This window comes from Coturnix japonica, chromosome 6, assembly GCF_054131305.1.
Source record: "Coturnix japonica strain WE chromosome 6, WE-NBRP24, whole genome shotgun sequence".
NCBI lineage: Eukaryota > Metazoa > Chordata > Aves > Galliformes > Phasianidae > Coturnix > Coturnix japonica.
In genome coordinates, this window is record NC_140668.1 from 26,589,235 (window position 1) to 26,613,555 (window position 24,321).

Here is a 24,321-nt window from a genome sequence, read left to right on the forward strand (position 1 = left end):
AGCTAATCTAAAGTGTACTTTTCAATCCTACTACCTGTGATGTGCCTTGGGTAAGATAGCGCATGCAAGTGATGTTACAATACCTGGGAGTCCCTGAAGTACATTTCATATTGCTGAATCATCTGCCTGCTGATCATACTTCCATGGTACACCACAACATTAAGGTCAGTCCATGTGCGAAATTCTCTTTCCCAGTTTGTTATAGTGGAAAGTGGAGCTATGATCAGAAAAGGTCCTCTTATACCAGACAGGAGGATTTCATAGAGGAATGTAATTGACTGAATGGTTTTGCCAAGACCCATTTCATCCGCTAAAATGCAATTTCGTCTGAAAGTAAAATACATTTATTTGTTATCAAGGTCAAAGAAAGTACAGTGCTCAAGTTGTTTCTCAAAAGGACAATTTATAAAACAAAGTTCAAATATATCAGTTCAAAACAATACTCAGAACTGAGGTACTGCAAGAGACACTCATATGTTCACTGGTTTTGGTGAAAGAATAAACTGATGCACAAAACCACAGTTTTCAATCATGTTTAGCACTGGCAAAACCTCAGGATGGAACGTTCCAGGAGATTGTCCTAGAAAAATATTATGAGGTTATTTTTTTTGGGACTACATCTATCCCAATTTAAAGGAATTCAAATTAATCAGTTTTCCTGTAAGTATGCACACCATAATGAATCTTCTAAAGATCCATAAAGACTCCATACAAGTCACAAATACAAAGCACCTCAGTCACCCTTACACAAACAGGGTGGAACAAAGTATCGCCGCCAAGCTTCCCCTGCATTTCCAAAACCAAAACTGAGGCATATAATCAAAAGAGTATGGAAAGTACCACTGGGTGCTCACACTCAGCCACACATTCAAGCTCTTCAATCTGTTAGCCTACATGCTCACACAGCTATGGAGAGCATGACTGAGAATTGAAAACATTTTTTTGTAATCATGCACCTATATGTAGTAAAATGTTATGACTGAAAATGCATTTTCAGTTAATTTGACTCTTTTTTGTTTTCTTTTACTCCTGTTGATAAAAACACAGTTTTCAAAGTTTCAAAGGAAGAGAAATTCCTTTTTTTTTTCCATTGTATCTTTTCAGCTCTAAGCAGAGAAACAAAGATAAATGTAGTTAAAACAGTACTCATTCCTCGTAAAATTCACTCCTCGTGTTACAACATTTACGTTAACAAAAATTCCATGCATTTACCTATTGTACCAGTTGAACAGAAGCCAGTTAAGTCCTTCCAGTTGATATTCCCTGAGCTGATTGCCATTTTTATATTCCCTCGAGTGTTCTATCTTCTTCCATGAGTTTGGAGGTGGTCGGTCCTTTAAAAGAAAAACAAGTATGGAGGTTAGCATGTACTTCTTTTTATTTCCACCAAAACCTTCTACTCACTTTTACTCAAGCCTAACAACCTAGATTTAGAAGGAAATTTCTTAGCCTTTAAACTGGGATGCTGTCACTGTTGACACTACTTACTAGTAGTCTGTGGAAAACTGAAATTTGTATTTGTCTATTTAAATTAATTCTTTTAAAATTGGAGTTTATACTATAAAAATATTAAGGACATGAAACAACAGACTAACAGTATCAAAATATATTATCTTAATCTCCCTGGCTCCAAGCTTGTGCACTCAACAGACTGGCAATTAGATTATAGCAGGCAACCTAACAAAGAAACCATGAAGCTGTTTGACTGCAACTAAGTAGGATTCCAGCAGCAGACACCCTCTTCAGGTAGCTCTACGTTACGACTTGAACAAACTTACAAATTAAAGCAAAATAATTTTAGTAAGATCTTTCCTGATCAGCTGTACTTATTACATATCCCAGGATTGCATTTACTCTTGACTCATGTAGCCTTATCTGGCAACCTGGAACTTAATTTTCTGTCTCTGTACTTCGTGTCAGGATTCTCTGACAGCCCCCCGCCCCAAGCAGGAGTTGCTTTCCCTCCCAGTAGCTGTGGCCTCCTCCCCTCCAACAACAGCAAGCATCTGCCCATTCCCCCCATGCCAGGAAGAGCCACACTCCTGCTGGCAGGGCTGCTGTCAGCGAATAATTCCTTGTATGTGCTAGGGCCTGGAATAAAAAATACTTGTTGCTGATCCTGACATGGCTACCAGTAGTACAGCTGCATTTCAATAATTGTTTTGTCTCCAGGTCAAGTACGGTAACAGAGATGTGTTATCAAGGCCTTCTCAAATGCCAAAATGGCAAGGTTTTAAATAAATACCAGAAAAATGAAAAACATAATCTGAAGAGGTTAGCTGTGACTACTGTCATTATTTGCAGATAAAAGAAGATTAAAAAAAAATCCTACAAATTAAAATACTGTTCATATTCAGTTACATAAAATAAATAATTAGAACATGTGTGGTGTACCACTCCAATGTCTTAAGTCAGAATAAGCAACGACAGTGACAAATACAGGACTTTAAATAGAAGTAGTATTTTTTCCCCCTCCTACTCTGAGACAGAAGATTGATAACTTAAAGACAACACGCATTTCCTTGTTACATGTATTTTTCTTCCTTTCAGCTATCTCGTTATTAAAAGAAGAAAAATGAAAGCAGGAAGTAATTATGGAATCTGTTTGACAGGCCTGCTTGTCAACTTCCTTTAGTGCAAAAGCACAAGACTTCAAGCTAAAGCACAAGGTCTCTGCAAGAGGATGATGATTATATTTTATTCTGTTTTCTCCTCATCTTAATGGTGCTTAGATTCTATAACAGCCTTTTTCAATGTGTTTCTCATCACTTAGTTAAAAGCTTAGAAAGTTATAATGCTTCATATTATCTCCAAACTTTTTTTTTTTTTTTAAAGAGAAAAATGATTTAGATGAAAATATTATCCTTAGGTAACAAAGCTCACAAATCCTTCACACAGAATATCAGCAAGTCTTACATTTCAACACAGAAGTATACAGTGGGGAGGAGAAAAACTGCATTTGCCAAGACAGACAAGTAAATTAGGCATAATTTTACCAGTCTCCTTGAGTCAGGCCTGGAAGCTTGCAATTGTTCGAATTCTTCTATTTTTGCTTGATCTACATCTTCTTTCAGCTCCCACGTACTGTCTTCATATGGCAACGAACACCATTTTACTAAATAGTAAACAACAGGCTGCAGAAGAAAATTCTGAATGTTATCAGCTTTTAATTTAGTATACAGACTGTTAATATACCTTACTACACAAGCAACTAACTTATGGGCTATACCTGCAAAGAAAAATACATTTATAATACTTTCTGAGTAATATGTGTATTTATCCTTGGGTTCTTATATTTTTCTAACTGTTGTAGAACACCGGAGTACTTTTTAATCCTGCTTACCAACATCTGCAAACTTATCTACAATGTGATCAGTCTTTTATGTTGCTATCACCACTGCCAAAACACACCACCCATCACCTCACAGTGCTCACACTCACTGTTTGGTCTCTGTAAATGTTAAGCAAGCATCAATGAATGTCAACAGGTGCCATTTTTTCAGCACTGAGGAATTCAGTGACACACCTTTGCTTCATCTGCACTTCCAAGTCAGACACCAACCTGTCAGATTGCCCCTCTGCTGCCATCAGTCACATGGCAACAAAACATAATGGACTACTGATGGGAAGTACCTTTTACATTTTGGGCCAAAACTATAAAATATAAGGCATTACTTTAGGAGCAGCCAAAATACATGTTAAATATGTTTAACATATTTGTTAAACACTGAGGACAAAGCCCACTAGTGGCTTCTCAATTGCTAACTGTCAAAAGCCTGTGGGTAGAGTGAGAGAGGAAGAGGGAACCACAAAAGATACTTATTTCTTGCCTTCTTTTGCCTTTTTCCACAGTGACGCCTTGTCACCACCTGACAGACAGGACCAGTCTTTTGTCTCAACACACACATTAATTAACACAGCTCACCTTTGCATCAGCAACCACATAAGTGACTTCTACTTTTACATATTAGTAAAAAGCAAAGCCACTGAGCTGTGATTTCTATCTCAAAAAAAACAACAACAACAACAACAAAAAAAACCATTGCAAAGTAATGGCAAGACTGGTGTGGATCAAAGAAAATATGATTCAGGATTAAAATCACGACAAAATCATGAATGTGTTAACTCTGAAATCTGCTAGAAATACTATTACCAGTCAGTTACATTATCTTGACATGCTTTGAGATATGCTTACCTCACCAGTGTCTTTATCTTCACAAAGAGAGACTTCTAATACCCGGTCTACTTCAACATAGTCAGGATTAAAAGGTTCCTCTTCCATCTGCAATGCAAGATTAATAAATCAGTAGAGAGAGGGGAAAAAAAAGAAGCTGGTACATGCTGGGACTTGGTCTCATCATAGACAAAATGTGATCATGAATGAATTTGATCATTGGAAACTACTGATGCTTTGCAAACCACAACCCCTCCCCTAAATGAATTTATTTAGTCATCAAGTTTTGTCTTGGGAAGTTTACATACTGGAGAACCTAGCCATGATAAAATAATCTTTCCTTCATTACCACCTGGAAAGTTACCCCAATAATCCACTATTTAATAAGCCATTCAAGCTAGGTTAGTTCAGTGACTCCAGAAGGCCTGCTCAGACAATTACATTAAACAAACAACCCCCACTGCAATGCAAACCCAGTCCTAATGGCTAGATTTTATTTCTCAGCATTCAGATGTTGTATTTTAGTAACAAATATTCATCATAACTTCTATTTTAATTGTGTGTTTCATACTCACATCTGCAAAAAAGTGAGCTCTTTGTGCTTGCCTTAGTTTGAACCGTTTTATTTTCTGCTGGATTCTTTTATCCTTTAAAAGCTGCTGTTCTGTGGCCCACTCACAGTGGAGATAAGAGCTAAAATTATAGAGATTAACATTAATATATTAATGTAAGCCATGGCTTACTATCTATTTTTAACATACAGTTAAAATAATTCAGTTTATAAACCAAAATTTCATTCAAATGGGAGAATATTTTACCATTTAAGACAGAATTCACTGCAACAACTAAAGATTTATTCTTCTAAATAACCATATTATCTATTAATTTCCAAATATGCAACTAGTTAGGGCAGTGTTTTTTTTTTTGTCTAGCATCCACAGAACTCTCAAGACTCACAGATTTCATGTGGCCTGAGACAAAAGCAAGGAAGTTAAAAGTGAGCTTAAGTTCAAATTCTGACATTTTATCAGAAAATATCCATAAATCCAGAGATGTAAGGAGCAACAAAAAAATAACTAAGAATATCCTTCAGAGATAGAAGTACTCAACTGGACTTAACTTTTTCCACGTACTTAACTTGAGCATCTCTTCAAGTGTATTACTGTTTAGCTGAACTGATCTAAACAATCAGTGAGGGGCATAAGCAGCAGCAGAGCCCACATCAGAAAGCAGAGTGCAATCAAATCATCTAAGAGGAAAAGCACGAAGGAGCAGGGACAGGAAAGAAGGAAGCATGAGCACCACTTTCAATGGTAGCTGTACTAACTAACTGTACCTCAAGTGAACCTTTCTGAAGTCAGATCTAGTAGCTAGACAGAAGACAGGTATGAAATGGGGGAAAAGAAAATACAGAAAAAGCCATTCCTTACTTCCTGCTTCTGATGTAAATTCATTTCTATAACTAGAAAAGCTTTTTTCAAAAAAGAAAGTGACACCTACACCAGCCTCTTCTAAATGCCCGACACTGTAAATCTAAAAACAGCTCATTTAAATTCATGAAATTAAACTTAGCCTCAGGCAACGTAGCCCCTGCTGAATTTAATAAATAAACATTCTCAAAAAACTCTGTTCTTTTGGCAACTACAGCTGGCAGCTTACTGGTCAAAGCAGGTTTCAGAATAGCATTAACTTGCCGATTATTATTCATAACATAACAAAGATTTTTTAACAATTTTAAGTTTGCAAAGAGAAATCTGAAAAATGACAAAAACTGGTCATAAATCGTCCACCAGTATCACAAAACTTTGGTATATGAATACAGTCCACACTTCATTCAACAGCTTGGTAATACTTACTAGTTCTTGTATTTTACGAAAAATTCTTCTGTTTCTACTGTCATCCCAGCAGATATCTAAGAAAGAAATTCAGGGGAAATGTAAATGATGAAGTAAAACCTATTTTAAAATATATAATTTCATCCCACAACAATCACTTACTTCTTTCTTTATTATCCTAGAGGATAAGATTTTGTCTACAATTGCTGCATCTTCCTCACTTGGATTTTCCTATAAAGATAAAAAAACAACGCCATCATTATAAACACCAGTAAATGCCCATTTTTCAACCATATCAGGCTTAAAAGCCTCATCAGCAAGAATGGCTTGTTAAAAGATGCACAATAACGGTAACTACAACTTTCAAAGGCAGCAGTCCCTATCATGCCAGTAGAGAAATTTCAAACATGGTGAATATATCTGCTCCTCCTTGAATGTATGCATGTCTGCTTTAAGGAAAAAAGTACATGAATATGATTGTCTTTTTCATTCAACTGATATTTGATTGGTACTATTCAGGCTGTAAAATACATTCCCATGCTAAACCAAAATCTTCCAGATATTTAACCTTAAAATGCATGCTTACTAGATTTATAGAGAGAACTCTATGCAGAAGCACAATTAAAAGAGCATCAGACTCCACACCCACTTGTCATATAAATTTCCTTTACAAGCAGTGGTGATTCCAATGCTCTCCAAAACCAGACTTATTGTTTTTACCCTGTTACATTATTCTAATGCAGTGGACACACTCTGACCTTCATTACACAAAGATGGAGAAGCAAGAACTCTGGAAGACAGGTTAAACAAATCAGGAAAATGAAAACAACCCAGCATGTGTCAAACATAGATTTACACTGAACACCAAGGCAGATTTTACTCACCACAAATAATTGTAAGGGCTGCTCGGCAGGTAAAGGAGCAGGATTCTTTTTGACTTTTGCAGAAGCTTTAGCATCTTCTTCTGATTGCTTTCCTTCTCCTTCTTCAGCATACTTTTTCCTTTTAACTTGACGATTTGATCTTCTCTTCTGCATGGAGTAGAAGAAAGCTAAGAGGCTGCACCAAACATCTCCCTAACACAGATTGCCAATTTTGGAATACTTAAGCTAAACCAAAAACCAAAGGCCAACATGTGATGGAAAGTACCAGGCATGTGAACCACAGAAAAAGTAGCCACTAAATATTATTTTGAAACAATTAGACTCTATTTTTTTCCATAATGTTTTTCATAGGAATATCTGATACTTCTAATTTCAGAGTTCTAAAGGGATCACAGAACATCCAGATATATAGCAAATCTCCAATAAGGAAGCATCAGTATTTCAATAGCTTTAGAGCACTGAGAAATATAATCTGCAAAGTAAACCAGTTTCTTTTAATTAATTTCATTATAGCGAGCTACACAGCAAAGCATATTTTTGTTTAGGAAAACCCACTGGCAATTTCAGTACAGTTAGTCAGTTGAAGAAGAAAAAATTGTGAATAGAACAAAACCGGACATCCCTGTTGTTACACTGGTTTCTGCAGAGCAGATATTAAGTAACAACACGATCAGAAAGGGAACTTTCTTCCTGGCTGTTAAGTTCAACCCTTGGTCTGGCAGGTGCCTGGTAAAGGCCTTGCTACACTTTAACAACAACTTCAGAAGTGTTTTAGTAAGGTAGAGTAGTAGTAAAGTATATGCAACACAGTATAGTATCAAAGAATGAGCATCAGATCACTCTCCTGGAGATGCTAGGACAGCGAAACAGTCCACTTTCAACAACAAAGCAACTAAACTAGCTATTCACCATTAAAAAGTGTGCGAGGAGGCTGAGGGGAGGGTGGTGTGATGGGGGGATTTAACGTAAAAATAAACTTCAGATATAAACTAAAATGTCACGCTACAGTTTAAAACAACAATGGGAACATTCTTATTAAGAAATGCTAGTTAATAGGAGCAATGCAAAATGATGTAGGAATTAAGAACAGGAGGTTAAAGAGCTACATTCAAGTTTTACTCATTAAGTAGCTGTTGAAGTTTTTAAAACCTACTGAGGTATTAAGAAAGCCTGAAAATGCTTTTTAACATGTCTTTACTTAATGTATGAAATGATTAATAAAACATCAGCAGACATATGATCTCCAATGTTAATATATAATCTCTTTTGTTTGAGAAATGCTGAATTACTTCCTTAACTCCTTAACTGAGAAATACGGTCGTAAGAAAAATAAATAGAAAGATCTGATGTGCAAAATAAATCAACATACTTAAGGAATATGCTTACTGAGAAACTGAGCATACCAAATGAATTAGGGAGAATAACCTAAAACTACTGCTCCCATGGGTTTAGAAACAGAAAGCTACTTGCAATAGGAAAATTATGACCATGTTGAAAAATTGAACAGAGAATGAATTAGAGCAGAGAACGATGGAAAGAAACAGATGTTCTTGTTTTGCTTCTCTCCAGCCCCTTTGCAGGTACACAGAGCTGTAGTAAGTGGCATTCAGCAGCACAATACTTTTCTTTCTGTGATACCCCTCAATATCATCACTCTTTTCCCCTCATGCAAGAATTATTTAATACTAAAACTAAAATAGCAAAAAAGGCAAATCAGAAACTAAAAAGAAAAGATCTCCATTCTTCTGAATTACAGCTGTTGACCCACAAGTCTATATTTATGTGACAACAGGATTTTAATTGGTAACCTATGGTTCTTAAGAACGTGAAACCACTTTCTTCTTCTTTTTACATCTACTAAACAGGCCTTCCATAATAAGACAAATACCCTGAGGAATAAATCATTCTATGCTCCCTTCCTAGTAACCTTTACCTAAGGCACTTTATCACCTAGATTAATAGAAAGCCATTCCTGGAAATGGCTTCTGATCCCTTCCCCCCCCCATCATCATCGCCTGCAAAATACTGAAGGTCAGCTCTGCATTCAAAGATTATTATCTGACATTATCATCAGATCATACAACTAATTTTTACTCAGCAACTTATTATAAACATTGATTACAGCTCCCTTCAATGAAATCGCCACAGAATAAAAACCCGCACATTGAATGAAATCTTACATTTTAATGGAATCTGCCCAAAGGAAGAGAGTTACAATTCTGTTACTAATATGCATATGAATAAGATACAATCACTTACACAGTTCATACTTCCTTGTACATGAATTTTGCAAATGATTATACCAGGGCTATTTTTTAAAACAGTGAATAAAAGTTAAAGGGAGACCTTCCTGAAAAGAATGACTACCACTTTAACTTTCAATCCTGCACTTCCTTCAGCTGTGTTCCACACTGGTTGCTCTGAAAGTAATGCTTCCTCTATTTGTTTCCATGGAAACTACAACAGATGCAAAGAGCATCTGTAACAATATACTGATGGGAAGATGGAACTTCTACTGCCATACCACCATCACACCTGCCTCTGATGTTGTGGGCCAACATCAAAAATTAGGTTGCATTACTTTCAGAGCAGTCCTCATGGATACTGGCATGATGAAACAGTAACAAAAGGCTTGCTATCTATGAGAGACAGACATGAGTGACAGAAAGAGGCAGTCAACTGCCACCATATAAAAAAGAAATAGAACTCACTGGAGAGATGGGAAAAAGAAAACCTGTAGACAAATACAATTTTAAGAAGGAACAATTCTGATCACTTACCTGTGAATCTTCATCTTTCGATGGCTTCTGTGGAGTCTGCTTAGCATCAGACAATTCATCTGAAGATTCATTTTTTCTTTTCTGTTTCTTACCCAGTGTGATGATTAGCTTTCTGTTAGGGGGGGAAAAAAAAAAGCATCTAAATGAATGTTATATACCAGTTTATTTCAAGCTTAAAAACAATGCCAAACCCATAAGCAATACCCTCAATTCCTGTTACTATAAAAATCAGGAAGTCCCACTCCCTTAAAAATACAAAACACTTCACAAAACAGAATGGTATGACCTGACAGTAAGCATTTTATTCTCCTGTCAGTGAGTTTCTCCACAGGTAAGCAGTTAGCTTCATCTCAAACTTCTCTCTATCAAATATGATAAATCTATAAGCAAATGTTTGAGACATACAATCTAAAATTTAGACTGACAATAGGAAACTACACAGATGAAATTAGCACAATTATCATCTGCAGACGATGACAGTAAATAACTGAATTCAAACAGCTTCTCATTGTAAAACGTCTTCTCATTTAGATTTTAAAAATCATCTGGACAACAATCTAAAATCATTCAAAGCTGCCTGACATGTGTAGCTTGTATGTGCAAGTCAGTCAGTGCACAGATAAGAGGAAACTGTACCACTTTGTTTGACTTCAAAAAAAAAATCACAATAAGCCATATTCAAAACACAGATATCTAAGAACACTGTACTGAAGAAATTAGTTCAATTCTAATTAAAAAAGCACTATTGATTTTTCAGTTCAGACTGAACGGTTATGCTAAAATTATGACATCAAAATAATCTGTTTTATCTATCAATATTTCCTTTCTATATTCAAAAAGTGCCAACCACTACTCTTAAAAAATATATATTTCACGTGGCATCTAATTATCACTTTTGCATAACAGACATGAGAGAACTGTTACAACACAAACGGTCTCTACCATTTTACAGAACCAGTTAAGCACAAGGCACTAAATTTTATTCATATAACTGAAGTGTTTAATCCCAAAGTAGCACCAAATATTGTCCACCTGGAAAGCCATCAAAGAGAAAGTGCTGGCTGAAACAATTTCCTCATTTGTTTCTTTTCAGAAGAGTTCAGATAAGAGAATTATCAGATGTTCATGACAACCAAACTAACAGTCCACAAACAAAATGAAAAGTTACCAAATCATTATGGATAGATTAAATAACATGGTAGACCTTCATAAGATTACAGACCTTGGTAAAAACCAATGTTTTCACAGTGTTTTCAGTAGTTAGCCATTAGGTTACATTCAGTGGAACACTTCAAAAAATAAAAAAAAGCATTATCTACATCCATCTTTTTTGACTCAGTACAAACTGAACTTCACAGCAAACACCTGATGAACGTGCGATAAGCATGACAACAGATCTGCTTGTTTGCAGAGCTGCCTATTCAAAACTAACTTCTGGTCCCCGTGTGTTCACCTCTTCATCAGTCTCTCTCTTCAACTTCCATTTCCTACCTCCAGTGCTTCTCTTCACATGCATTTTCCTGATATCTTCTTAACATCTTCCCTTCATGTTGCTGCTGTGAATGTTTCTTCCTTTCTGTGGGTATGATGCCAATGAGAGGAATACATGCCCAGTTCTGCTTCTTTCCGATCCAGCACCCAGAACCACAATGCTCTTTGATATCAGAAGTTGCTGAATGACAGCATGGTGCTAAAGTCAGGCATTTCTATTGGTAAGAATGCAATCTGCTCGTATTTTGGCCAAAAACGTATTACAAAATGTGCTACGTGAAAACAAGGATTTTAAGAAGCCTGTAAACTGGATCGATTCAGAGATTTTTTTTTTGACTGAGAACAAGCTGCTTTGCCAGTTTGTAAATTTCTGCAGGAAAGCATAAAGATACTTGGCTACCATCCCTTCTGCCAAGCTGAAACAAACTGTTCTGAACAGCAACTATCTTTCTGTTTCCGTGAAAAGGAAACAGCACACTGCAGCATCAGAATAAATCATATCACTAGACTCCATTCCAATTTCACTTTCACTTGCCTTTTTAAAGTGTCTTATTATGTAATAGAGAAATATAATGATTTGGTAAGGCAGATTAATTCAACACTTTTTTTTTATAGAGAAGGAGGAGAAAAAGTAGTAAAATAAAAATGATGAGAAACTTGCACCAATGGAAAAGACCAAGAAGAAGCCACTTCAGGAGCCATTATTACTTCTCATCCTTAGCACATAACTCCTAAAGTATTTTAGGTATACAAAACTCGAAGCACCACCATTTGAGGAGTAGATCTCTGGACACTGTAACTTCTTCCTTACAGACTAACAGCCAGTTAGAACCTGGTTCGTTCCCCTTCCTTCTGCTAGGGGAACAACACGACCACAGAGTTGTCAGCACTTCTGGGAGCTTTAAAATTAGGAAGAAGCCTTCAAAACACTGAACATGAGGAAGTATTAGAGAAGAAAGGAAACAGCCAATACGTATTAGGCACGTAAGAAAGAGCAGCAGCTTCCTGACTTCCAAAGCATACCTTTAATACATCACTTTTAGTTCTTAAAACAGAGAAGTGGTATATAACTGGTTATTAGTGTATGAAAAGCCACCTTCCAAATATTTTTATTATTAAATTATTAAGTATTTTATTAAATTACCAGTAATAGAACTAAAGCATTAGTGTTTTTAATCACTAAAACCTTTAAAAATTCTACTAGCAAAATAAAATGCAGATATCTCCCTGACAAGATTGTGTATCCTCTTCAAATGGGAGATATATTGGTAGTAAAACAGCTGCTCTCATCATTTCAGCATATGTTTAATAAATAATACTAACACCCTAATGTTACCCACTGTCTCCTCCTCCAAATATATCTCTAATTAATAACTTTTGGATTACAGACAGATTTTTTTTAAACAGTCATCTAGTCTTACTTGGAACAAGCAGCCATTTCAAGCTCATACAGAATGTGGAATCATAATGCAAGAAAAAAAAATATATGTTTAGTTATTTTCCTGACAAGACCAGAGTGTTTTGCATTCAAATATTTTGCAGTAATTAGCAGACTTAAGATTACATCATTTAAGCACAAGTGATGCATCAAAAATTGAGTTTGGGAGCAGAGGAAACTATGACAAGGAGTTGTGGCTCAGTATGTGCAAACACATCCCAGGAGGATGATAAAATATTACATTTGTGCCCTCTAAAGTCATGAAAATACAGGGTTAAGACCTAATAGAATAAAAAGATTCAACAAGATCTCTTCCACTTATGCACAGATCTGTTATCCAGCATTTGTCTGACTTACATCAATCATACAGTAAGACAATCCACAATGTCTGATTTCTGGGAAATTCCCTTCAATTTCTTGTACTTAGCAAGATCAGCACATCAGCAGAACAGGAGAATGGTTTCCCATTTCTTCCTCCTTCACAGTAGCAGAAGTGCTGTGAACTGGTGTTAGGAAGGACTCAGACCACCTCAGAAAGAAAGATTTTCTACTGGCATCCATAACTATTCCTTTAGCACATCAAATGTTAAAACCATTTCTGATACCTGGGAATTCAAGGGCTACCACTCTGGATTTAATTCTGTACGTCTAATTCCGAATGCCTGAGGGGGATTTATTTAGTTATTTATTTTTAAAGACTAGGTAGTCTAATGATATCACCCTTTATATCACTAATGCAGAGCTGTTGCTTTTCATCAGGGCCGTGATATTTAATTTTGTGTTTGAGTAGGTGGGAATACTTGAGAGCGATATAATCTAAATGCCAATCTACTTTTCTGAACAACAGAATGTTCACAAATTCATAACTCTTCAAACCCTTATATAAAAGTGGTAAAAGACGTACTTAAACCAAAAAATCTATCACCTTAAATGGATGAACTGAGATCATAAACATTTCATAAAGCTTATAAGTCATTAGAAGCTCTAAGCAAAACATTAAGTGTTTAGATTCCTAATCCTTAATGTGCCTTGCTAAATAGCATATGAAAGGTGGCTTGGAATTCCTCACAAAAATAGTAAAGTAACTTAATTGTAAAGAATTAGGTTGATCAGTAATCAACATCTGAAGGTAGCTGGAGACACATTTGGTAACCCTAAATACATTATACACGCATTCTTACACTGCTAATAGTTTGTCATATGCTTACAACATCCTTAGTAAATAATAATAATAATAATAATAATAATCACTCATTTATCTTTACCTTTCTTTACAGCACAGAACTTTACTAGGTCTTGAATCCAGTGGACTGAAGCCACAGGCCTTGCTTCTTTGACTTGAACAGGTCAGAGGATTAACAATCTTAAGTGGAAACTTCAGAAAGAAAATACAGCCTGCCTAGAAAATAATTGGCACTAATTCATAACTAACTGTGATATATCAGAATGAACTATGCTATAAACTTTCTCTATATGTAGATCTCAAATGAACTGTGACAGAAAATGTGAACAGTTAACATGAACTCCCAAAGGCAAACCAATTTAATCAGTGAGAAAAAAAAAACCCATTTGAAATCATGCCATCTCCCCTGTGCCCAGGCACACAGTAGCCAAAACGTGACCCTAGACGAGGGCTGCCCAGTGCCAGGAAAGCTGTGTCACATTACATCTAAACACAGACTTTTTAAATAGAAACCGTTGGCTCAAGCCATGGGATAAAAGTCTGTTCAGCAACTAGCGTGCCAGTTCCACTTTGCCAGTTCAGCAAGGCAGAGCGTATCCTTTTCACAGCTGGATCACTAACTCTAAATCCTGCTCAAGAGCAGCACAGGCCACACTACACACTAGCAATGGCTGCGAGCCCAACCCAAATAATGAACAGCTGTTTGACTAGAGAAGGTACGCTCAGACTCCTGTTGAATAGGCCCTGTTAGATAACAGAGAGGATGTGAAAGATCAGGTTAAAAGCAAGCAGAGGTCACCTGAACAACGAGCCTGACTTCAGCCCCTCTGAGAGGCACAGCTCCTTGCCCCAGCCTGGCTCTCAGCATCCCAACGGAGCTGACCTGTAACCGTTACTGTCAGTTCCAAACGTCTCCAGAGAGCAGAAAGGTGCTCTGCTGGGATGACATGTCACAGCCAAACTCCTTTTAAAAGGAAAGCCCGATGCATTCATGAAAGTTCTTCACTACAGCTAATCGTGCACTTCATTTGTTTCTTTAGTGTATACCATCACTGTCCGTAAAGCTGATGGTTTCACTGCTCATAAAAGAACTACAGCTGACAAACAACTTTCAACTGCCATAAACTTACTTTTTATATTTTATTATCTTTTAATGACTTTTTACTGACTTAAGGTTTCATGCTTGCATTTAAGCAACAGTTACACATAAAACTTAGTTGTTGTTTTTGTTTTTTTTTAATTGCTAACCTTCAGTATTTTTTTCTCCCAGTTTTCAACAGATTACAAAAAAGTTTAATTTCCAAAAAAAATCCCAAGGATTTCATGAAATTCAAGTTCTCCCTTCTCCTTCTTACCCAGGAAAGTACTTCTGCCTTCTAAAGTATTACTTCAACATGATAAAACTTCCTCTCAAGGTTCAGAGGGAGCTGTATTTTAAGATAACAAGGAAAATGAATGCAACTACCCACACATTTAAAATCCTAATCCTATTTTGTTATTGCAATTTGCAGCATGTGCTTCCATTAGTTAAAAATAATTTTTCTAAGAATGTGAGATAACAATATATCTTTATTAGAAGGTGTTTAGTCTCCTTAAATCCTTATTCGTTACTGGATTTTAGGTAAACAAGTTTTGTGAAAAATTTGTAGCCACGTAGTTGTTTAACCACCTCTGAGTAGACAGTTTTAGCCATCCTATAGTAAGTATTGTACTTACATAAGATCAACTGTTATATTGGCATAGTAAACACTCTCATAGGATTATTTTCAAACAAACATCCGGGTCTTCTTGCAATTAGCACTCATTTTTTCAAAATCACTGCAGTATGTATTCTTGCTAAACAGTTGACACCTTATTAGTAAAAGTACATGCATTAGAAAAGATATAGTGTTAGCACAAGGTAACACCACATGAAAGTACTCATAAAAATGCACGTGGATGTCCACAAGCAATATACTTCGTTGGACAGTTATGCATCTATATAAGTTCTTTACAGTGTGTAATAAGTGGCTCCAGAAGACTCACTTCATGTTTCCCTAACAGCATCTGAGTACTGATTCTTCAGCTACCTGTTCCACATTGATTACTTGACCACGCTGCCTGACAGCATGCTGCTGGGGCTTTAGGAAGTTGGGGTGGTAAATAACAGAGGCAAACCTTCACAGCTTGCAGCCAAGTTACCTAAAGTTGACTGTACTTAATTAAATGGGAGGCTGTCTACCAGCTAAAGATCGAGCACAAGCATCACTTCTAAAAAACAGTTTGACAAATGTCTACCTGTCATTTGCTGCTACTTTGTGACAAGTAGAAAACTGATGCAAATTGATGTGCACAGCTAAGCGTTTCATAAAGACAAAACGGAATGCAGAACTGTAACTCGAAGGGAACAGATGATTTGACTATTCTGATTAAAAAGCAGCAAAAACATTACTGGAATTATGTAGCATATCAAAAGGATTATTTTTCAACAGCATTTGTTAATTATTTGGATGAACAACTACAAAGCTTACTTAGGGCAACACAGGCAAAGGTTCCAGAAAATGATACTAGCTAACAGCAGTGTGTAAGCTTCCTGATTAGAACAACCCACAAAATGTCTGCTATACAATACAAATAACTTTGAAAACAAATTGGGGAGTATACATCCCAAAACCAACATTAAAAGAGATGGGGAGTGGAGATACAGGGGAAAATGTGACAAAGTGCTCAGGAGCATAAGCAGCACTCATTTGCAAATCCATTAGCAGAGAGAAGAATTAAGACCAGTAAAGTTCTGCTTAAAATCATGCAAAATTTGCAACAGAAATCTTTATACTATTGGACTAATTCTCAAGGAAGTAGTTTATTTGGAGCATGCAAGAATAGTACCACAATAAGAATAAAAACGGAAATGCAGAGAAATGGGCTGATTGAAAGAACATTCATTTATGCTGTCTATACATGAAATATGCATACGAGGCATTTAAATCTGGACAGATATGCCAGTTCCAATTTCTGTTATTGCTAAAAGGGTGAAGGATTTCAAACAAGAATTGAACCACAGCTGAGCTTTCTGTTTCAAGTCCTGACTGACAAGCTTAACATCAGAAATCACATTATTTCCTTTAAAAGTATCCTGAAGAACTAGGTTAGCTCTGCAGTCAGAAGTGTGCCAGGCATGGAATTCCTTGCAGCTTTCTGACACCTACCATATTCCTTGGAGGCTTCTTACCACCGCTCCAGGGTATCAACCCAGCTCAACCCAGCTGAGTCTGCACAATTTTTAAGATGGCAGACTAAATTGATACAACTAAAGAACACAAAATACTCAAAATACCAATATGCATTGTACTTTTGATACAGTACACAATATCTGTAAGAATATTCATCTGATAGTAAGTTTGTTACACTTCCAGTTTCGCCCTATATGATTTATCATACACTGAAAATATGAAGCCAGAATTGACAGACACAGAATTTATATTATCAGATAATTTGGAGTCAGAACTGAAGACCACACTAGATGAGAAAGACACTTTGGTGTTGTCTATGCTTCAAAGTAAGTACAAAGTAATGCTGGCACAAAAGTAAAATACAGAAGCCATTCCTTTCAAAGGACGGTTGTAAAATGATTTCATCTGAAGAGAAAACAAAGCACTCTTGTTCCTGAACAAGAAAGCCCACACATGGACTTCATTAAGAAGAATTCTGTGTAGGGAGTAAATGAGAATATTATCAGCATGCAGTTTTCATTTTAATCAAAGATGTGAAAATCTGAAGAGAAGAAGACATTTAGATCTACTTACCCAATTTTTGCTTTCTCTTTTGTTTTGGATGAGGAACCAGTTTTTGGCTTTTTGCTCTCCTTGTCCTTGGGTTTCGATTTAACTTTTCTACCTTTCTTTTCCTCTTTTCCTTCAGCTGAAACACTGGGGAAGTTTTCTGGACTCATTACCCGTGGGATGTTTCTCTCTCCTCTCTCTTTTGCTTTTGCAATTGCTTCAGATATTATGCGATTTGCCTTCTCTTGTTTACTTTCAGAGTCTGCTTTTTTCCTCTGCTTCTTTTCAGACATTGCCCTCACCTGGGTATTCTGTGACTTAGTATGTGATCCTGAACCATCAGTCTTCTTGGAGGAAGGAGGCTGCGGCAAGAGACAAAAAGTAAACAAAACCCCCTTATTTTAAGATACTAAATATTTCTTAGAAGAAAAAGTACAAGCTTTTTAAATCTGGAATTAAATTTGCAGAGACCCATACAGACACAACAAAGAAGGAATTCTGCTTTTACCACAGAATGGCGTGGGTTTCAGAATAAGTACATCAATTGTTGGCTTTAAACAACCAGCCTATGTACTAAAATTAGTTTTAAAAAAATCTTCCCCAAATCCTCTGAGCATTCTTTCCTTCTCCATAGTTTGTCACACCGATCCACAGCCTTTCAAGCATCCCCATACATTTGATACACATCTCCAATGTCCCCAGTAAACATTCTGCTCATAAAATCGGAACAAACCAAGACCACCCAAAGGTAACAGCATTAGCATCTCTTCTTCAGTAAGATACCAGGGCACAAATACCTTAGAGCACGCATCATATCCACAAGGCTAAAGCGGTGCTAAACAGAATCACTGTTGGAACAAAATCACGATTAAAAAAGCAATCCAAAACTAAGCCTACACCGCTTTCCCTGAAAAAAAAGACCAGAAGGCAGTATTTTCATTACGATCAACATAGGGCCAGTATCTCAGCGATTAAAAAAAAAAAAAAAAAAAAAAGAAAGAAAAAAGAATGTTTTTCAGGCTTTTCAGTGCTATTTCTCCAATGTAGGACTGTTTACACGCGAGTGCAATGCCCCAGCCACCAAGCTCTTCGCAGACCAGAAGACATGTTTTTGCTTTCTTCCCCTCCCCCTCCAAGGAATGGAAAGAATTTCCTATTCAAACAGACAAAAACCGGCAGATAACACTTATGTTACATTCTCACCCGTAAAGGCGCCTCTGACTACAGCACGAAGAAAAGCCACCAGGAATTTCCAAACACATTTCCAGGCTGAATCCAGTGCACTTCACTGGATCCATTTTCTATCTGCGCCTCATCAAAGGCAGAGAGCGGTGCTGCGGCAGGGAGGGAGGCCGGCGCGGGATCACTGAAATGCCACCTCAAGGCCTACAAGCTCTAACAAATAACCATGGCTCGAGCAAACAGCAACAAGCTCAAGATGGCGATGCAGCACGGCTCCCGCCGCAGCAGCCAGTAATAAGGAAGGTTATTCAATCCCATTAGCCTTTTAGCCCAAAGAACCCCTCCTCCTCCCACTCATTCAGGCTTTCACTTACCCTTCCTCTTGGCCTCTTCACTGAAGACATTTTTGGCGTCAGACAAAGGCTTGCCCTCTGCTTTTTCAGCACCCCAGGCAGTGCTCAAGAGAAAAGCATTGAAAGAAGATTGCTAAATGGCCTATTTAGCAAGCCGCAGCCAAGATATGCACAACCCTCCACAAATGCACATTGTGATTTATCAACATATTCCTCCCTTGGCGAGCACACAGCAGCGCAGGTAGGGCAGAGCCTGCCCGCCGCCCCTCCAGAGCAGGATTTCCACCACAGCTGTAAGCAGATAGCCAGATTCCAACAAAGCACAGAAAGAAATGAATGCACAAAGCATCAAAATGCATCAGCATGAATATTAGAGATGTCGTTAAAAATACTGACTCCTTCTGCGGAAGTAGGCCAGCAGATGGTGCTACCAGTTATTATTCCATTAGACTCTGCAATTTAACCCCCAACGGACTGCTCTTCCCTACATGTGGTATCGGGATTAACTCTTCCTTTTCCACCTCCTGCTGTAAAACTGCAAATACTATTTTCCCTTAGGCTGAAAATTGTGCAAACTGCATATTTCTGTCACCAAGCCTTCCCTGCATCGTGACGAGTCTCGCATCGAGATGGGGAGGCTGCAACGCAGGCATAAAAACCTCGGGCTGTGGCCTCAAACATGTTTTGTCCTCCAATATATCGTTTACTTTTTTTCTTTTTGCAATTGAATTCTGTACTGCAAACAAGCAGCAGCAATTACATAAGCGTCCTCATGCAGAATTCACAGCTGCTTTCAGAACAGGGAGGAAAGCCATACCCTGCTTTTCCCCCTCCCCCTCTGCCCACACCATCGCACACCTTGTGATGAGGGCCCATGGCCAGGTGTGAATCTCCCCTGCCTACCAAAGGGGCTTAAAGGTGCTATTTTAAAAGACTAGGTAAGTTTTCATAGTGTTTTTTGTCAGCGTATCAAAGAAAAGCCAGCAGCTGGTATGGTTTTCTAATTTTTTGAAAAGTTATTTGAAAAATAAGAAGCTTTGACATCATTGCTACTCCCTACCAACATCCTTGCTTTTCTTGGAAGCCCGTTAAAGAAGAATCAGGAAATAGATGGGGATGCGACTTCTCATAGGATTTTGGGACTGTTTAAGAATACATCATGATTGGGATTTTACTTCTTCAGCCTCATTTCAAGATGAACTTCATTGTTTAAATCCGTGGGATGAATTTTCTTAGTTATCACTGTCATTACATTCAAAGATATTTCTGCAAATACGCAGCTTAACTACAAGGACAACTGTTAAGTTTTCATTTCACTTTTTAGAACTGTAGCAAAAATGCTTCAATGTTATGGTTATCCAACCTACAACAGAAATTGCAAACACTGATCTTTCAGAAAACATCTTTCAGAAATTACTACTTAATAGCTTAGGAAAATGCTAAATAATGCACTATTTTAGCATTCTGAGAGCAGCTAAATAAAATTAAGGAAGTTTCCTAGTGCACTCGGTATAATTTCATCTCTAAGCCAAACGCTACTGAGGCTTGTAAGGTCAGAGAATTTTAAACATAAACTGATACCTTCCTGAACCATTCTGGGGCTGAGAACAAGCCCCTAATTAGTAAATGAGCAATAATGGCAATGGTAGCTTTTTGGCAATTTTCTGAAGTAATATTCCTAGGCATTCAGTCGCTTTAAAAAGAAGTTTCTTATGACACACCTACTCAAAGTTGCTTCCACGTTCACTTCTATTACCTCCCTCATGTAGAACTGGGAGCATTCTGGATGAGGTGACTGGCTGTTTTAATCTGGAGGCTGACCCACTACTTCTTGGTCCATACTATTGCCTCTGTTTTAAGTTACATGTCCTGCACACCAACAACACTAAGCTGTTTGTTAGCAAACTGCAAACACATTCTTTCGGTTTAGCTATGACGTTTCTAACCATATGGGAATAACATCCACAAAGACACAGGAAGTCACCAACCAGCCATTACAAGCTAAATAAAACTGTAATGAAACCTGCATCAGGGAGGTCACCACTGTCACACACACAAACTGCAAAGCAACACAACTGTTTTGAGAACCAGAAATACCCTTGCTTTACAAAGAACAGTATCTGCATGTACTTGGCAATCAAAGTAACATAAGGATCAAACGCTGCAGGGATCTTTTATACTGAGTATTGATTAGATCTTTTTAGGAAGTACAATAATAAAGAAACAGATATAAATTATCATGTACACTGGAAACAAATCCCAAAAAGCTACAAACCATCTACAACAAAAAGGACAAAGCCTTTTGCCAAGCCAAATACAGCCCTCCCACCACTGAGAAGGGACACAGATCAGACATCCCAATGATGCACATCCTTTTGCCAGCAGCTTACAAACCCATTCCATCCAACAGCACTGAGAGGAATTTGTAACTGAAGAAGATGCATGAGAAAGTGGAAAAGAAAGCCCCAAGGCAGCCACATATTTACAAAACTAACATTTTATTTGGAAAAACAAGCTTCTAGTTTTCATGGTTGTGAAGATTGTCATCCAAATACAACCAAACACAAAACAATGAGATGTTGTCCCACTCCAGAACAGCTCCAGGCTATCTGCTGCTGCTAACAGCTTCAGCAAGCAGCAGCCAGTGGCACTACTGGGGCTCTGTCAGCTGCTGTGCTGAGTCCTGTGGGCAGCAGGGAAGTGCCAGGAATACAATTCTGTATCAGGTTCATGCTGCTGCCACCCACAAAAGCCACTGGAGCAGCAGGTATGGGCCATGCTGCTGTTCACATTAAAGGGGTATCCCTAAGGGATGTTAAGGATGGAACAAGTAAGATAACAGCTGTAGACTTGACCACACGTACCCCACATTCACGGGAACTGGTGAGCACCAATATTCAAAATACCTGAGTAGCATTCAAAAGACTCCAACACCCTGTTTTGAGAGGTAGAAAATACATTACATGTCAGAATGGTATCTTACTTAAACTAATGTCAAAACAATCAAGTTACTGGGCAACATCCAGAGAAAGAATCATCTACCTTCCCATTTCCTACCAATACTCTGAAGGGGTTTTGCAGAAAGGTATTTCTGCAACACCTATGTGGCATTTGCAAGACAGGCACTTCACAGCATAACAGTACTTCCCACAGCAAGGAGAAACCACTGCCATGAATGCCTACAATTGGTTTTCTTCTTTTCCTTTGAAAACCTAAACACACTTCAAATTTGCCCTACAACAATAAGTAGTTTTTCCACATCCCCTGTGTATCAACTTCAAAGGAAGCCCCAAGAAGAAAATGAGTTTAACATATGAGAAGCTTCCATCTCCTAGGAAATCCTCCCAGATTTTTCCTTACCCACTCCACGAACAAAACATCAACTCTATTTTAGCCAGAACCTGTGGCCATTCATGCTGGAGCAGGATTGCTTTCAATTCTGTGTGCATGCTGTCTTTGTGGCCAAGCCTCCTTATCAAGTTGCATCCATTCTCAATATCCTCTAAGGACCTGTAATGCCTTTCCTAGTATTTTAATGAATCATACATTCCTGACTTACTTATACTATACATATTCATATATTTTTCAATGGCTCTCACATGTGCATATGCTCATTAAAATACTAGTTAATTAATTAAATTATGATTGTACGTATTGTAAAAAAACAAAAAACAAAACAAATCTAAGCTTTGCACTTGCAGTGCCTCAGAAGATCCATCCACTTCTACTAACAGGAGGCATCAGCATGAAGATGTGACTATGAAGTACTTTGTGTCCTGAGATCAGTTCCTGCTCATCTACCAGGTCCTGAGGCAGAACAAGATGACCTTGACATCAGCTGCACTGAAAGCAGCTAAAATTAGCCACCTGGAAACCTGATCCTCATGCACTGCCACTCCATCATCTTTGTCCACATTTATTAATAAAGAAGGAATCCTTTTGTGCATGTCAGGTCCCTGAAATAGTATCAATATCCCAGCTATATTGCAAATAGAGGAATCACCTAAATGACGATCAGTTCTGTGTTTTCACCCAGATCAGACTGTCAGGTGTTTTCATATTGTGATCACATCAGAATTTGAAAACTGCAAATGCTTTAAGCTGCCACACTCTCCTTCAGAGCTTCTATTCTGACTTTTAAGTCTCTTCTTCAACAGTTGCCCCACACCATCTGGTAGGATTTCTCCATCAAGCAAAGAGCACTGTCCATGGGGTTCTGGCATTTTTCCTTTCTTTTGGGGTATATATGGAACAATTAAGAAATGAACCATTCTAAGTTGTGGTTCTTGCAATATACTCATAATATTATTTGCTCTTCTCCTTCCTTATTATCATTGCTAATAAATATCTATTTCAGGGACACAGAATCAAGAAATAGACACTTCAAACCTAATTGAAATGAATACCAAATCAAACCCAACCACCCAACAAATCAACATCTGACTTAATGCTCTATGAAACAAGCCAGGTATTTCAGGTAGTAACTTATGGACAACAAAAGAACAGATCTTTCTGAAGTGACCAGTCATTGGAGTTTAAAAGCACCAAACAAAGCCCTGAAAATATATCGACCCATTGAAAACTGCAAACATCAAAAGCAGCCTTAAGAGGTACATATAAAGGTTAGCCTCTACTGGTACACCTGCTTTTGCATATGGTAAACTTCTGTTTAACAGGTCAAGAAGTTCAGAAAGCTTCCATAACTGTCCCAAAGCCACAGTTTTGAAGGCCCTGTGGATCCCACTAACTGAAATGGCACTAACTTTCAGACTTTCACTGCTGAACAGATATCAGTTGAAGTAGTCTCTCACAGTGCTAGAACCCGATCAGTAACAATATTGGAGCCAAGTGGAAGAAGCTGGTATTCTCTCATTTGGCCTATTTTTGCTTTACATATTAAGTACAAAGTAAATGGTCTCTCTGAAGGGATAACTAAATGTAAATGTGAAGTACAACTAGGGATGTAATGAATAATTTGTACTGCACTTCAGGACATATGCTTTTCTTTAGTCAAAAATAATAAGGTGTGTCTTTCCTGAACTCTTTAGATTCCAGAAAGCAACAAAACTCACTAAGCCCGCTCTCCCTTAGAAAAATGACAAAGAATAAGATGGCACTATTTCCTAACTTTTCTAATACTGAAAACAAAACCACAACATAAAATAGAAGCAAACAACAGGAAATCTCAATATGACTTAGCTGAAGTGATAAATATTCAAATATTTATTATAAAAGCAAAA

The 24,321-nt window shown here is 37.5% G+C and overlaps 1 protein-coding gene across 16 annotated transcripts in view; it reads right to left on the reverse strand.

The window, feature by feature from the left end:
• The window catches only part of CHD9 (chromodomain helicase DNA binding protein 9), a 78,420-nt gene that overhangs the window by 27,487 nt on the left and 26,612 nt on the right, over positions 1-24,321 (reverse strand). For 13 of the 16 annotated variants that reach the window (XR_014947753.1, XM_032447130.2, XM_085551790.1 and 10 more), the window contains 10 exons: positions 17,571-17,908; positions 9,674-9,785; positions 6,894-7,040; positions 6,172-6,240; positions 6,031-6,086; positions 4,750-4,867; positions 4,196-4,282; positions 2,997-3,134; positions 1,213-1,334; positions 84-327 (listed from right to left, as the gene is read on the reverse strand). Coding sequence is in view for 15 of the 16 variants with exons in the window: in XM_032447130.2 (XP_032303021.2) it covers positions 84-327; positions 1,213-1,334; positions 2,997-3,134; positions 4,196-4,282; positions 4,750-4,867; positions 6,031-6,086; positions 6,172-6,240; positions 6,894-7,040; positions 9,674-9,785; positions 17,571-17,908 (1,431 nt within the window). In the remaining variant the exon portion in view is untranslated. Of the gene's footprint in view, positions 1-83; positions 328-1,212; positions 1,335-2,996; positions 3,135-4,195; positions 4,283-4,749; positions 4,868-6,030; positions 6,087-6,171; positions 6,241-6,893; positions 7,041-9,673; positions 9,786-17,570; positions 17,909-18,343; positions 18,688-18,749; positions 19,580-24,321 lie in introns of those variants that run through there. The other 3 variants (XM_015873630.3, XM_015873631.3, XM_015873632.3) reach the window with 3 other exon arrangements.